This window comes from Poecile atricapillus, chromosome 3 (genome assembly GCF_030490865.1).
Source record: "Poecile atricapillus isolate bPoeAtr1 chromosome 3, bPoeAtr1.hap1, whole genome shotgun sequence".
In the NCBI taxonomy this organism is placed as follows: Eukaryota; Metazoa; Chordata; class Aves; order Passeriformes; family Paridae; genus Poecile; species Poecile atricapillus.
This window is the reverse complement of record NC_081251.1, coordinates 107,426,790-107,442,683: the sequence shown is the minus strand read 5'-3', so window position 1 is coordinate 107,442,683 and position 15,894 is coordinate 107,426,790. Positions and strand designations below refer to the sequence as shown.

The 15,894-nt window shown below is 50.0% G+C and overlaps 1 protein-coding gene across 3 annotated transcripts; it reads right to left on the bottom strand.

Moving 5' to 3' along the window:
- Nucleotides 1-798: 798 nt before the first annotated feature.
- CEP68 (centrosomal protein 68) lies at nt 799-9,242 on the bottom strand. Of its 3 annotated transcripts, none has more exons than XM_058833885.1 (7): nt 9,215-9,242; nt 5,988-6,416; nt 4,012-5,469; nt 2,800-2,922; nt 2,478-2,574; nt 1,873-2,016; nt 799-1,171 (listed from the first exon to the last, which is right to left on the bottom strand). In XM_058833885.1, the coding sequence occupies exons 2-7, from the start codon at nt 6,369-6,371 to the stop codon at nt 1,140-1,142; spliced, it is 2,238 nt and encodes a 745-aa protein (XP_058689868.1). In that variant the 5' UTR covers nt 6,372-6,416; nt 9,215-9,242; the 3' UTR covers nt 799-1,139. The 3 variants fall into 3 exon arrangements, with proteins under 3 accessions (XP_058689868.1, XP_058689867.1, XP_058689870.1); XM_058833884.1 differs by lacking the exon at nt 9,215-9,242 and adding an exon at nt 8,423-9,208; XM_058833887.1 differs by lacking the exon at nt 9,215-9,242 and adding an exon at nt 8,423-9,208 and having other exon boundaries at nt 4,495-5,469.
- Between the last annotated feature and the right edge of the window lie 6,652 nt (nt 9,243-15,894).

Genomic DNA, 15,894 nt, shown 5'->3' with positions numbered 1-15,894 from the left:
GGTTGTCAGGCTGAGCTGTGTGAGGAGAGTAGAGCAAGCCTAAAACTCATGGAAAAAGGCACTGCAGTTTCTTACCTGTGAGCTCAAATACTGAATACTTTTGACACTGGGCCAAAGAAACTTGCCCTTCGAGCTGAGGATGTGGAACATGGGAGAATATCCACCCCCCCAAACCACAATGAATTATTTGCCATAACTGCTTCAGTTTAACTTTGCTTTCACTTGTGCAGAACCTTCTACTTGTGCAGAACAGAAACTTCTCTGTGTTCTGTTCACAGGAATGGGAGGAAATGATGTATTCTGCACAAGAATGATGATCACCACTCAGGTTAAAGGTTAATTAAAGCCAAGTACCAACACTCTAACTTCTTTTGGCCACTTACCTTATGCTGCTTCAGAGCTGCCCTTTTCCTGCTGGAGAAGGGGTTTGGAAACCCTTGATGAATGTTCTGAGCAGTGATTTAACTGCAGTAGCTGGAAAGGGGGAAGGCACAACTCTTCACCCTGGGAAACCAGCACAGCACTGACACAGCTCCTGCCAGCAGCAGGTACCAGCAGGTCACACAGAACCTGGCTCCTCCCTGCCTGAACTCTCCTGTTTATTATTTTATTTGGATTCAGTATTATGGCTTTTTGTGTTTATGAATAACAAAATGGAAAGTTAAGTAGGCTCTGCTTCAGCAGGGAGTGGTATTATAAACAGGCCTTCAGTTTGCTCCCAAGAACCAGAAGGGGTTGCTATTTCTTGGCTTCTCACACCTATTTTTGACGAGCATAAACAAACCATGAGAACAGGGCTATTAAAATCACACGGCTTTACTTAGCGAGCTCACAGCACACTACGGATTGCTCAGTTAAAAAACTGTTCCTGACGTTTTGCTAACACAGAACAGCCCACTTCAATAAAAAAAGGGAAGCTATGTTAAAAAAACAAACCAGAAAAGGCCAGCTGTACATTCCTTACACAGCTCTGGACATCACAGCACACTTGCTGTACAGCGCACCTTTCTCAAGCCATGGCACAAACCCACGCTGAAATCAGCCCCTTGGGAAACTGGACACAGATTTTGGCATCTCTGGAGAGGTGATGGAGGTGGTTTGGGACTTGCTGCAATTCTTCTCAGCCCTCATGAGGTGGGTTAACGCAGCCTAGGTCTGACAGAGGCAGCACCTGCAATAAAATGAGGTGTTTGGTGCAGTGCTTTGCCTGCAGTCTGGCAAAGAGAAACTCCCATGCTCTGCTCCCCATCTCACCAGTGCAGAGAGTACAAGCTGGGTAGAGACAGCAATTCAAAAACCACAACAAACCAAACACTACTTAAGACACTGTTTTTCTCTTCTAAGAGGCTGACACCCCTGAAACACTTGCCTCCAGTTTTCTTTGAAGGGAGACGGTCAGGAAATAAGCAAACAAGTTTTCTTGCCCCTATATTATACCTGAAATCACTTGCTTCCCTTTCCCACCATTATACAGCAACCAGAACGTTTCTGAGAAAATACAAAACCAAAAAATATCCCTTCCTCACCTCCCCTGTGCTGTGCAAGGGATCTGGGGAGAGCAGGTGTCTGTGCTGGACTGCTGCCGTCCCCCAGCCCTGAGTGACAGGGACCTGCCTGCTGGGTCCCTGCAGAGCAGAGCTGCCATCGCTCCCCTCGTGCTCTTGGGTTTCATCAGCTGGTTCACCCACACTGCTCCCTCCCTGACATGGTTAAACACGACGGGGCATCTATTTTGAGCCTCCCTGCTGCCTTCTCAGGCTTTCCAAACAGAATCAAAGAAATAACAATGGAGCCTGATGTTTGGAGTTTGCTAATTCGAGTGTTTCTCTTCCTCTTTGCCCACTGCAGCAAGGCTGGTTTGCCCCTGCTTACCCAGGGAGCAGCCGTGTGCTGCAGCCCCCTTGTCCTGCCCCGTGTCCTTGCCCACAGCTGCCAGGATGGACTTGTACAGGTGCTCCGCGTGGCTTTCGAGCTCTTCCGACTGTCTGGCAATCAAACCCAGCGTGTCTTTCAGAGCTGGAAAGCAAAAATGTCTGAATGGAGCTGACAGGAATGCAGTAATTCAGTCTCAGAGCTGAGAGTTCTGCTTGTCCAGGCAGACTTTGGAAAGAAACCAAGTGTTAAAAATCAATAATGTGCTGTTCATCCCATTCCCATTGTGATGCAGCATTTGCAGGGGGAGGGGACTGACCCAGGAGGCTCCAGGTTCATCATGAAGATGCAAAAATGGGGGGTCTTAAAGAAAACCTTTGGAACTGTGCAAGAAAACCCATCCATAATGCAGCATTCAACCTCTAAAGCCCCTTTGGTGACTGCAGCTACAGCTCACCCTTTAGAAATCCCTTCCAAATCACCAGAGTAACCACTCCACGTGTGCTGTGGTGCTGGCCAGGCTGGGACAGGGATGTTGGGGGTCAGATGCCTTGGCCAGCACCACCTGTATGGGGCTGCTCATGGACACAAGTGCTCCTCCTCACCTGGTGAATTCGATGCCATGCAGTCCAGCAGAGCTTCTCCCCTCTCCAGCACGCTCTCAGTCAGGCTCCGGTGGTCAGCCACATCTTTCCTGAACTCCTGGCAAGGCAAGGAGAAGAGCAGCGTTTCTTAGAAGGGTTTTTGAAACGCACACCTGTGGCAGCTTGCCCAGGCAGCAGTTTCCTCCAAGCAGGTTCCTGGTGCTCCCAAATTTGGCTTTGCAAACCCAGTGCACCCTGGACCATTCCAGTGATGCCTGGCTTCCCACTGCTTGCTGCCTGCAGCACAGGAGAGGGGAGGAAGCAGAGCAAGGGTGACACCCACCAGGTAGCGGTGCAGCGATGCCAACACGCTCTCGGCATCCGGTGAGGGTGGCACCCAGCTGCCTGTGACATCCACCACACTGTACAGCCAATGGATCAGCTCTTCCAGCTGGAAGCAAAACATCTGCTCAACAAAGCATAAAAAAGGGGTCATGGATCTATTTCTGCAACAGAGATGGCGCAGGGACACGAAAATGTGAGCCAGTGGTGTTTTGGAAAGCACCTATTCCCTTTTCCTCACCAGCCCTGGCACACACACCTAAGGCTGGGAAACCAAGGGTCAACGGGAAAAAGGCAAAAATTAACTTAAACTCCTGAACAGCTCCAGCACTCATTGTGTGGCAAGAATCGAGGGCCACCATGAAATGTCTGCTTGGAGAGGTGCTGTAGGCTGGTAAAACCCAGGCTGAAGGAAGAGGTTGGCCTCTACCACCTCCCAGCCCAAGAGATATCCTCATCTGCCTCCTCACCAGAGCCATACAGTTAATTTGCAGTTGCTTTTCCCCAAGGGATTGTCTCGTTCAATTAAGTGCTTTCATTTATTTATAAAGCGTCTCGGTAAGGGATTATTTTTCTAAGATGCTGTATGAAACCCAGGGGCTTCTGCTGGCACCAAAATCAGGCTTAAGACCTGCTCCTGCTACTCAGGAGTTTGCCATAAAGCAGTGCTTTTCCCTGGCACTGCAATTTGGCATGACAAATACAGAGAACACCCTTTTAAAACAGCAGAGTTATTTCCATACCAGAGGAGGGGATGAGTTTGCAGCTATGAGCATGATAACACTCTTGTGCAAACAGCCAAGCATCATTTCCAAATTTGTCCCAGCACTGGGGTGGGAAGAAGATGGAGAGGAGGGTGGGAGCACAGTGTTGGGACAAATTTAATAATCCACAAAATAATCAGGAAACCCTTCAGAGTTGCTGCAGCTCCTGCCTGGTGCAGCAGTGCTGCAGGACAGGTGGGATGGGGGACCCAGCTGAGTAACACACCTCCACCCATCCTGGCCTGTGACACTGAGCCCCAGGGAAAGCAGGCTCCTGCTCCATCAGAAGGAATTATCTGCTCTGGTGAGCCCCCCTGCATAAATTACCACCAGCTGCCAGGCAGGACACATCATGCAGAATGAGAAGATTTAATTAATCATGCCATAAAGACAGGCACATTTTATACGAGATCTTCCCATAATAAACTTTATTTCTGGTCTCAGCCTACCTTAACACACTGGATAAGGGACTCGCTCTGCTGGCTCTTCTTTGGATGCCCTTTGACCCGTGGTTCATTTAGGCACATCCCATCCAATGTGTCCCTGAGACCAGTTGGTAGATGAAGCCCCCGGGGAGGATCCCTATGGATCCAGCCATCAGATTCTGTGTTTTCACAGCTGGGCTTTCGGGAGCTGTGGTGTTGCCACAGCCCAGCATAACCCTCAGTATTCCCTCTGTCACCCCCACCTCTCACTTCTCCAAAAGGAGCCAGCCTGGATGAAAGGGGCTGCTTGCTGGTGCTGTGATGTGGAAGGTTATGGTGGTCGTGCCCGGGCGTCCTTATAGTTAAGGAAAGATTGGACAAAAACTGAGCGAGCCTTTCCAGCTCCTGCAGTCTCGGAGGCAGGGAAAGAAATTCTTCATCACCCTCCCACTCCTTCCTCAGGGGCAGCACTCCTGTGATGGGTAAAAACCTACTGGTGCTTTTCACCTGCCCTGTGTAGTTTGGGCAGGGGCTTCCTCCGGTATCCCAGCTTCTCCCATTGGCAGCAGGGCCCCCAGGTGAGCTTGGCCCAGATGATTCCACCCTTACATCCTGAGCAAAACCTCGGGAAGGATGAGAGGAAGCACTTCTTGCAAATGATGCTTTGGCAACAGGTAAAGGTTCATAGTACGAGCCAGTTCCTGAGCAGCCTCTTTTTCCAGGCCTTGGGGTGGAGAATCTCAATCTCTCTGCAGAGGCCACAAACTCCCAAAGTCCGTTTTCTCTGCTTCCCCGAGCCTGCCCAGCTCGGCCGTAGATGCTGGTGGACCTGGACACGCCCTCAGGAGAAGTAGAAAAGCTGTCCAGACCTATTCCTGAGTCATGGAGGAAAGGCTCCGGCATCCTTCCCAGCTTGTACCTCGGCTTCAGCGGGTAAGCGTAGTCCAGCAAGTCCTCGTACTCTTTGTTAGGGTTCCAGTGGGGTGAGCTGCGGTCCGGAGATGGGGGCAGTGAATCCGGAATGGCACAGGCCCAATAATCGGCTTGGTAGGAGATCTCCCGGATGTGCCCCACGGTGCTGCGGTAATCGAGCAGAGGGCCCGAGGGCTCCCGCCTCTGCAGGGCCCTGCCTTCCGCTCCCCATCGGCAGCACAGGTCCCGGGCAGCCGTGGTGGCCGCAGGAGAAGGGACATCCGTGCTGGCTGGCAAGCTTCCCGACGGCTCCTCGGGGGGGCCGTTTCCTTCCGAGGACAGAGCCGAGAGGCTCAGCGCGGAGCGGCTCCGCAGGGCGCTCTCGGGGCTGGGCGGGGTTTGGGGCCGCAGGAGCTCCGGGGTGGAAGGACTCGGGGATTGAGCTCCCAGACTTTGTCTCCGACGGCCAACATGGGCATCGTGGCGGCTGCCAGCAAGGATGTTCTCCTCGGCAGAGCTGCGCCGGCTGGGAGGGCTGGACACCGGGTCCCAAGAGCCCGATGCCTTCACCTGCTCAAGGATGGGATAGAAAAGGAAAGGGAGAGAGAGCCATGCATGAAATGGAGCACAACATCCAGACAAAAGGTTCCTTTGTGACAGGATATGGAGATAAAAGCCCAACCCTGGACCTGCCATGAGCTGAGGCTGGAAGCTGAATTCTGTTCCATCTGTGGGATGGCCCGCAGCTGCTGAGAGCAGGGCTTGTTTTTAAAGAAAGGCATCTCAAGGTTTTGGGAAGCTGCACGAGTTGTTTGGCAGCAAGAGGCTTATTTAAAGGGCACTGTCCTGAGCAAGTTCCCAGCTCTGCACTGGCAACATGGGAATGGAAGCAACAGCTTGGGTGTTGGAGCCCAAGTCCTTCCCCATCACACATCTTAGTCTACGCAAGGATGGGCAGATCTAGCCAGATCCCAGCAGATCTGGCTGGGAGAGATGGAAAGCCCTGGGACAGCCCTGACAAACAAGTCCCCACCTCTCCTGGGACCTCCCCGTGGTGCAGCAACACCTGCAGGTCCAAACCCTCTCACCTGCTCTTCTTCTGAAGAGAGGAACCAGTGGCCAACTCGACGAGGCACAGGGCCACCATCAGCAGCTCTGTCCACTAACACCCCTTTCCCTGAGGAGTTTGCGCTTGCTCTGGAAAATCTGGGCACAAATGCTGAAGACACTTTTGGGTGGCAGCTTGAGCCTTCCTGGGTAACACCAGTGGCCATGTGACTGTGCCTGCTCACTGCCACGCTCTCTGTGCCTTGCAGGCTGGGCTTGGCTTCCTCTGTCCCTAGAAGCTGGTGCAGGCTCCCTGCCAGCTCCAGGAAGTCCATCTCCGTGTCTGCGCCGTCCCACCTGCCATTGCCCTCGGCCTTCCCGCTCAATGACTCTTCAGAAGGTGATTTTCCCACATCCACGGCCATCAGGACAGAGCTTCTTCTGCAGGTTGATACTGAGCCTCGGGCTCTCTGGAATACACAGCACACAGCAATGACATCTCAGCATCCCCTTGTCTCCATGCCAAGAAACTGGGTTTGCCCAGTAATAAAGAGCTTAAACATAATCTGGGTGAGACCCCAAAATTCATAAAGAAGCATCTTGATATGCCAGGTGGGACAGTGGAAGGAGCAAACCCTCACATCTCAGCAGCATTTCTGCTTTCAAGGATGGCCATGCCAAGAACAAACTGGGCTTTATACCAGGCACTGGAATCCTCCACCGATGGCCAATGCCACCAGCAGTTTGTGCACCATAAACTCACTGGGTCCAAATGAGACATCATTAACTGGGACATGAAGCACCTCCTGGCATGGCTGAGCCCTGAAGGCTGCTGGGGTGGAAAGCCAAGCACTTTTTAAAGGTACGAACCCAAAACCTTGAAGCAGAAGCCACCCAGAAGCAAGAAGCAGCTATAAAAAGTTAGAGGGGGAGGTAGGAGTCTGTAAACCACAAACCCGGCGCTCAGCTCTGCATCTTCTACCTCAGTTCATGAAATTAACTCTTTGGGAAATTAATTAATGGAAATACATGCACTAACTGGGCTTGAGTGAGGAGCTGCTGCAGGATAACCTGTGAGCCAAATGAAGGACACCCAGCCCAAACCAAGGTGCTGGCAGCAGGGAAACACTAGCAGAGTGGTTGGGACCAGCCAAGGGAGCACCAACAGCAAATTCAACTAAAAGGGAATTTAAATAAAAAAAAAAAAAAAAAGAGGCGATAAAGAATTCCCAGACAATACTTGGAAGTGGGTAACAAGGTAATACTCACTCCCTCCGCCAGCTCTTTTGTCACAGCCTCGTTTTATGATCCACCCCTCCCTCCGACAAGCGGGCTTTTCCCACGGGCACGGGAACAAAGAGCGGCGGGAGGACGCGCCGGGTCTCCAGGGGAGACCAAAGCCCCAGCGCAGGCACAATCTGCGGCAGCCCCCGCAGCCGCCCGTCCCCTCCCCAGAGCCGGCAGCTGATCCCGCACGGCGGCGGCTGCCGAGGGGGCGAGCACAGCCCGGCCCCCGCCAGCCCCCAGCCCACAGCTGGAGCCCCCTCAATCGCCACCAAAGCCAACCCTACGCACATCACGCTATCAGAAACGGCCTGCACTGCTCTCTCCTGCCCTCGGAAAGGTTGTATTTCCACACAAAGAGGCGGGGTTGTTGTAAAAAATGTAATCGATAAACCTGCCCTTGTTACGTGACTTCAAAATATATATAAAAGAAAGAAAAGCTTAACAAGGCATCAAAGCAGCCTCTAAAGTTTAAAGTAAATGTGCTGTAACCAAAAGTCGACCTCAGGACAGCTTTATTTTTAAGATGCCACGTTAAATTCAAGGGGATTTGAACATCGTTACCTCCACCAGATTTAGTAGCTTGAGTCAGGTGTCAGCCCAGTAAAAACAACTGTAAATAACATCTCAGTTCGACCTTAAATCTGAAAAGCATGTGTTAAGCAACATGAAATAAAATTTACAGGCCACGGCCCTTCTGTTATTTTCCTAACTATGTGGAGGAGGGCAAACACTCCGAACTTCAGATCATTTGTTATCTTACGGAGGCAGCATGCAGTGATTTACATTTCTACAATGCCATTGGTCTTTAAAAAAAGAGCGAGTGCTGGTTCACAGGTTCATTAAATCTCCAGAAGCTAATTGGATGCTAAAGAGAAACCAGGAAACCTGCCAATACACAGGAGTGAGAGTAAATCTGCTTACTGCAGGATTTGTAGGGGTATTTAAAGGGACACCAGGGATCTCACCGCATTTTCCGAAGTCTCTAATTCAGGCAGCTGATTTCAATTAACTTCAGAGGGAGCTGGATATCCAAACCACACCCGGACACAAACGAGACGGGGATGTCACACACATCCCCCACACACAGAACAATCGGGCAAAAAGTCATATTTAACAACAAAGTGACAACACTACTGCCACTAAGTGCAACTCCCAGCTACACGAGCGTCTAGAAAACAAGCTTTCTCACCATTTTCCAACAAGCCCAAAAAAATCCAGAGGTCAGGTTGCCAGTGGCAGCGACGCATCCAGATTAACCCTGGCGACGGGAAGAAGCAATCCCAAATCCTCGGGCAGGACCGAGGAGAGCTGTACGACCACAGCTTTAGGCACGGTGGAAACTTTCCACTGGCCTGAAAAGCACGGGAAAACAGCCCAAACTCCCAGCTACACCCAAGCCCTCAATTGTCTCACAGAAATTATACCCGTGGCCGTGTTTTGAGATAACAGAGGAAGACAGTGGGGCTGCTTCATTCATTTCAAAGGGAAGGTCCGCAGGGATCTCTCCTGAAAAGCGATGCCTGAGCTTTTTTACGCCGTCAGAAGGGCCCTGCCGGCCAGGGCGCTGCACAAAAGGCGGCGGACAAGGAGGGCTCTATCCCAGGAGCGGCTCCCACCGCCCGTGGATATCGCTTGGCTGATGGAATGCAGTGAGCGCAGCGGATGCTGATGGAATTTCCGTCTCCCGCCAGCTCCGCTTTGGCTGGGGAGCGTTTCTGGGGTTGTTTTGGGGAAAAACCCACACCGCTCTCGCCCCTCAGGCCTACGGGATCTGAGGGCTGCTATTTTCTGATCCTCTCCTTGCCCGCTTTCTGCCCACCGGTGCGCCGCTGGAAAAAAGGGGCGATTAAGCAAAAACACAAGGAAAAAAAAGCGAAGAGGCGCCGCACCCGAGGGCACCGGGATTCCAAAGGGAACGCGGCCCGGGACCCCCGGGATCCCCCCCGGGACCCCCTCACGCCGCGCCCCGGCCCTCACTCACCGAGCGCCGACCCCGCCCCTCCCCCTCCGCTCCGGCAGCCAATGGCAGCGCCGGGTGAGTCAGCACGCGCGCCCCCGCCGCCCGGCAGCCAATGGGAGCGGAGCTCGAGGGCGGCCCCGCCCCCCGGCCGGCGCTGACCCCGGCACGGGAAGGGCGGAGGCGACACGCGCCGGCCCCGCCCCCTGACCCGCCCCGGCCCCGCCCCGGCGCCTCAGGGCTCGGCCCGGGACCCGCTGGGCACCGGAGGCTGGGGAGCGTCCCGGGAGCCCCTCGAGGAGCTGGTGTCAGCAGCAGGGTGTTTCCTTGTACCCCTGTAGTGACCTTCCCGAGGCCGAGCTGTGCCCTGGCAGCGTTACCGACTGAAACTGGCCCTGCGCGAGCCGCGAGTGCCCGCGGGGCGGGCGAGGGATCCCGGGATCCTCCCGGCACGGCTGCAGGATGCGGTGCAAGCCCTGCCCTAGGGGTGATCCCTGTGGGATGCCGGCCGTGCCCTGCCCTCGGGACAGCTTTCTGGGAAGATCCCCAAGCCAGGCTTTAAAGCAGGCTGCTCTGGGGTTTGTACCCGGCCAGACCCTTCCTTGGTGGCTGGAGTGGACATATCCTGATGAGTTCCCATATCGTGCAGAAATACAAACCTTTCTCCTTGTTGCTGTCCATTGGCTGACTCTGGTTTTTGTCTGTGTCACCTACTCCTGGAGATTGTTTCTTAGCTAATGCTGAGATTTTCTAGTGGTCAAATGTCTGATAAAGTGCTTTATGGACAATATTGTTCTCAGCTTTAGGCCAGAATGGACCAAAGAGCCATCCTGGGTTTGCTTACCCATTTGGAAGCAGGGTGAGGGCAACAGCACAGGTATCCCAAGTCCCTGTGATGCCTTGTGAGGCTACTTGGAGCAGAGGCTGGACAGTGTTAAAGGAATAAAGTAGGTATTTATTAAAAAGGCCTTCCAAAGCTGCACCTTGGGCAGTACAAGAGCCTGGCTGTGGCTCCACCCCAGACAGACAGCCAGTCATGAGTTTCACACTTTTATAAGTTTTGGTCCATTTACATATTGGGTTAATTTTTCAATTACAGCTTCAGGTTATGAAGTCACATCCCCCCAGATCTCTCTCCTCAATTTGCTGTTGTTTATAATTTTTGGGCCTGAAGCTGTGTCCTTGGTTCTTGGGCTGGAAAAGGATTGTTTTGTCTAATTAAACTGTGAGAAGAACTTGCTAACACTTCATATGAAGTTCAGAGTTATACACCAATGCAGTACAGAATCTGGAAAATATGGAAGTTGAAACTTAAGGCTAATCACCCAATTAGTGCTTAGGTCCTGACCATACTCCTTGGTCCTGCAGCCTCTTCCAGCTCTGCTTTCCCAGTGTTATGGTCCAGATTCCCAGTGGCTATGAACTGGGTTTATTCTGCTGCACCCAGTGGAGCCAGCCCCATTTACATCCGGGAGCATCTTGCTTTTTCTCTCCTAGAGAAGCACAGTGGGAATATATTTTCCAGGGCTGCTTCAAGAAGCGGAGCTGTAATGCTGTAGTAGAACACGATGGGCGCTCTCAGAAGAACTCACAGCCAGGAAAAATCCAGGATCATCTCTGTTTCTGTGTAATATTTCTGTATTTGGAGTTTCTTTGATGAATGTTACAGCAAGGCTTTGGGCAGGCTGCACATCCCTCTGCCCCGGATGCACACTTTCTAGAGTTTGGCTTTTTATTGGAATTCACACAAGCAAAGCCCTTGTGAAAGAAAATCCCTTTAAAATGTTGTTTATTGCTCATTCTCCAGGGAGCCGCTTGCCTGCCAGTAGAGGCCGTGCTGATTTCAGGCCTCTGAGTGGAAAGGCGGAAGCAAACACGGATGGGTCATGATTCATCCCCAGGCTGGGCTGTTTTTAGCCAGTTTAAATTACTCGGGAGCTGCCAGGCATTGTTCTGGGAGCTGAATAGCACCCGGCTGCGGCCTCGGCCCCGGCAGGAAAGGTCTGCGTCCTGTTCCGCCCCCGATCAAACAAGTGCCAGGATGTCTGCAGGAACAGCCAAAGCACCGAGAAATTGTTCCCCTCCCCTTGGGCTTGGGCTGAGTGGGTGTAACAAGGGGGGAATCAGCTGGTGATCTCAAGGAGAGGTTATTTAAGAAATTCAGGAGGACAATACCGATTTTCTGCTGGCATCTGTCTGTTTTTGTTAGGAACGTTGCTGAAGAGAAACTGGCTTATTTGATCTATAATACAGGGTCAACCCAGCCAAACTCCCACCCAAAGTCACTCAAGGCTGGCAAAGAATAACAAGGATATTTTCTTGCTGATTTGAGATCTCAGGATTCATTCACACTTGGGTTTTTCCAGCCTAGACAATGGAATTCTCTGCACCTGTGGATTCAACGATTCAGCAGTAATCTCCATATCTATGACATGAACTAGAGCTTCCTTACAATGACCAGATTTGAAAGCAGGGTACTTGTGATATATGAGAAGTTACCTTTACGGTGAGAATATGCATGTTTTTCACACAGAACTGGATCCATCATCAACACCAGCTGCATGTATTCAGAGTTTTAATATGCCCCTAACTGCAGTGACCTGCAGTTTATCCAGTTTCTTTGGTACATCAGTTTGTTACTTCTTTCTGCCCTGAAGGGTTTCACACTACAAGCCAGTCAGCTCTCTGGGATGAAACCTGAAGCCTGGAGGTTCACCATATGTTCTTGCATAGCATCTGCACCATCTCCAGCATCAAATTTCAGTCTCGCAATGCAAATGTTTGGGATGGATGAGACGTCAGCAAATGCAGGGCTTGGACCAAACCTATCTGTTCCCCAACTGATAACAATATTAATTAGTTTTCATACAAACTGCTCAGGAGTCTATTTTGTCTGCCTATGCCTTCTGAGAGGTGTTCGCAGGTGTTTGTCCTTCTCATGGCTAACAACCCTTTTTTTTTCCCCAGAGGTCAGGATTTCCACATCTTGCACCATTCTCTTTGTTCTCAACTTCATTCTCATTCTTCAGGCCACATTTCTTTGAAACTCAACACTGATCCAAAGCTCTGGCATGGGCTTGGCTGTACTTAGGCAGAACCAGTATGGTAGTCTGGGCTGTGATCCTGTTACACACCCTGGAACAGGATCTGGCTTATTCACAGCTCAGGACTCCTGCTTCTGACTGCCCATAACTTCCTGATCCTTCTTCTTCACCTACCGTTTCCCAGCGGTCTAAGTGCAGGTAATTACTCTTATCTAGATTAATTCTTTCCAGCCTCTGTTTCCCAGGCTCTCTCTCAATTCTTCTGATATTGCTGTGAGTTTCAGCACTGCAGTTTTCCGTTTTCCCAGACCTTCTTCTCCAGGTAGGGCCTGCAGATTTTCTCTGTTCTGACATTTGAAGCCACCAATCAGCTCATTATGGTCCTGGAACTGCAGCAGGTTCCCAAGGAATCCAGTCATTCAGCTGGACAGCTGCTCTGGTAATGCCTACATGAGCAGGTTCAAGCTCAGCCAGAAGTTGCTTTAGCTTCTTTATAAAGCCATGAGAAGACTTGCCTGAAGCCTACACACTTCCCATCGCTCCTCTAGATCATCATTGCACTATTACTGAATATTCCCTAAAAGAGGTAGCTGCTGCTGTTTCTTCCTGACTTTGGAGAACCACCTGAAAATACGACTTAAGCACACCCATGGCAGCTGACAAATGAAATATGAAAGGCAGGATTAAGGAAGAGAAGAGGGAAAACTGGAGTGACAAGTATTTTAGCGTCAGCATAGAATTATGGAGTTGGGTGTGTTGTCCAGTGCTAGCAGCTGGGCAATTTGAGTCCTTTTACCGCTTGTTTGCACAGCTGGACGGAGCGGCAGGACTTAGCTCAGGGAAAAGGTCAAACACAAACTGCACTTCTCCTTTCTGGCCGCACGATGTGCCCATCACACCACAAACACAGCCCGGCCAGCCCGCCAGCAGTAGCAGACCTAGCCACAAAGGCAGGTTTGTATTCCCTCACAGCACCTCCTTACCTCTAGCCAGGCCCCCTAAAACACTCACACAGCTGCAGATCAGAGCCAGGTGCCGGGGAGCAGAAGGCAGCGAATGGGATGGAGTTGTTGTGGTCCAGATGCTTTGCCTTTGAGGAAGATGACATGTTGCTGTGAAAGAAATAGGAGCCAAGTGGTCAAGAGGCAGTGGCAACTTTTCGTCAATGTGAATTATAATGGGCAATGAATAATTGGAATTAAATTTATTTACTAAATATGAGATTTTACTTCTGCTTTCAGTAGGGAAATGTGAGCAACTTCTTTTTCATTCCAATTGCTGGGATGTCTTGGCCCTCTGTCATTTGTATGTTCTTCTGAGCAGAACCAAGAGGCTCTTTAAAACCAGAGCTGGCATCTGCAGGAACCAGTCAGCAGCACAAAGATTTGTAAAAGAAATATTTGGATTAGTACAAACAAAAATCTGTTTATGAAAGTGCCAGAAGAAATAGCAGAGCTGGGGGGCTAAGAACAGCTTGAATTTATAACAAATGACAGCAGAAAAAAAAATTTGGGACTGATAATTTGAGCTATTGCTAAGACCACAGGACACACAACTCACTTGAGGGAGAGCCTCATCTCTGACAGCAGAAGGACAGACATCTCCCATTTCCCTCCCTTGCAGCCAGGCAGAAAGAGAGACTGCAGCAAAGGATCATCACAAAACAACTGACTTTAACTGACTTTAACTATTGTTAAAGATTATTAAACAACTTCCCCAAAACTGGGAGGTTTAGTGAAGAATTCACAGGCATCATCCCTTGTGGTGTATGGTTGCACACAAGTGATTGGGGCTGGACTGAACTTGTTGCATGAGAATGAATGAAATCTGTAAGAGAACCAGTGCAGGTGGCTACAATGAGCTTAAAATGTAAATAAATACCACATTCCCCCTCTGTAAGATCTCCTACAATGATTCAAAGGTACTTCAGTGCTCATAATGGGGACACAGCAGAGATCTGACTTTCAACAAACCTACACATTTTAAAGGTGACCACTTAGTGCAGCTGTACCACACAACTTGTGTGAATCAAACCATTCATTTCAGGGCAGAACAAATGGTATTGTCTTCTGTTCAAGTCACAAAGCACTTCCCTACAATTCTATCTACCTTAATCAGACAAACTGGGGATTAAAAAAAAGGACTAATCTGCTTGTTGGCCATAATTGCATTTCCTCTGCAAATATTAAGTTAGAACAATAGCAGTGGCCTTTGTAATAAATTTACTTTTAAATGTTTTTCATGTGAATGAGAGAAATGTGTGTTGCCTGCCTAGAGCTTAGAAGAAAGAAGTGAGGAGCATTTCCCCAAAAATGCTCTTTTTTCCTCTTAAAAAAAAATCTAGAATAAAAACCTCAGAAAACCCCAACAAAACAAAGAAGTTGTAAAGTAGGTGGCCAGATTTGTAGGTGGTGGTAGAAAATCTGAATAAAATAATTAAACTTTAATTAGAATTTATCCAACTTTTATCTCTTTGTTGAAATATTATAGGGATCTCTTTATCCATAGTAATGCCTAACAAGTGCTAATAATGTCTGGCTAGAGGCAGCTGGGACTCAATCTAAGGCTTAGCTCAGCTCTCATTAAAGACAAGCAATCATTCCACGTTTTCCATGGATCTCACAAAGCTTCATGGGTTTCAAATGGCAAATCACTATGGCTCTGACAACCACCTCAGAAGACTTCAGAAAACCTGTGTGCAAAGCTGACATGTGAACAGCTCTGGGTTCTGGTCCCAGAGGACATCTCCCTGCTCTAGTATTCCTCCAGATTTCTCCTCAGGGGTTTAGTTAGAAAGTGAGAAGCCAAAAACACAACCATGGAGTCAGACAGGCTTTTTGGAAACCACCACATTGATGGTTTTGTAAGATTCACATTCCAGGGCATAACACCAGTCACAATTTGTAAGTCATAAACAGGCAGATCCTTCAAATTATGCTTTTCTTTCGGTGCTTGCAATTCTTGTGAATTTTGCCCCCTTGTTTATTTGTTCTGAGAGTTTAATGCTTGAAGCTAACCAACCTACACTTACACAGTAGATGTTTTTCCCTGGATTTGTGAAGTTTTGTGTATGCACCTCAGGACAGACTCCACCCTTTGGGGATATATAAGCTTTTAATGGAAAAGCTGTACCAAACCCACTTAGATGGCACACCCAGGCCCCAATTCTGAGAGCAGCACACTGCTTGGATGGGCTGTGTGGCAAATCTAAAATTACCCTGAACTTACCAGCCTGGCTGCCTATTGGAAAGCATTTCCTAATGATTACTCTCAATCCTTCTCCATGGAACAAAGTCAGCTGGCTTGGCAGAAGGGCAGCAGGAGTGTCTGTCAGCCCTTCCACCCCACCACTGCATAACCTCCAATCCAGGCTCTCCCAAAGGCCCTTTAGAGCCCAGTACCTGTGCAGAGGGCTTGGAGAAATGCCAGCAGGGAAAGGTTTAAACACTGACAATCAGTGACACCAGCATGCCAGCAAAGGGCAGGGTCTGGGAAAGTGGAACCAAACACCAAACTGCACAATTCCCATCCAGGGGCATTTCCAAAGGAGTCTTTGCTCAGGTGGCACAGCCTGGTCCAGCAGGATGTCCCACTGCCTGTGCAAGGCTGATCCAAATAAAAGCCCAGATGTTCTCCAAACAAAGATGGAAACATGGATTC

Coding starts and splice junctions, on each gene's coding strand:
- CEP68 (XM_058833884.1), bottom strand. Junction 2,923..4,011: donor CCCTTATCCAGTGTGTTAAG/GTAGGCTGAGAC, acceptor TTTGTTGAGCAG/ATGTTTTGCTTCCAGCTGGA. Junction 2,017..2,477: donor CATGGCATCGAATTCACCAG/GTGAGGAGGAGC, acceptor TTTGCTTTCCAG/CTCTGAAAGACACGCTGGGT.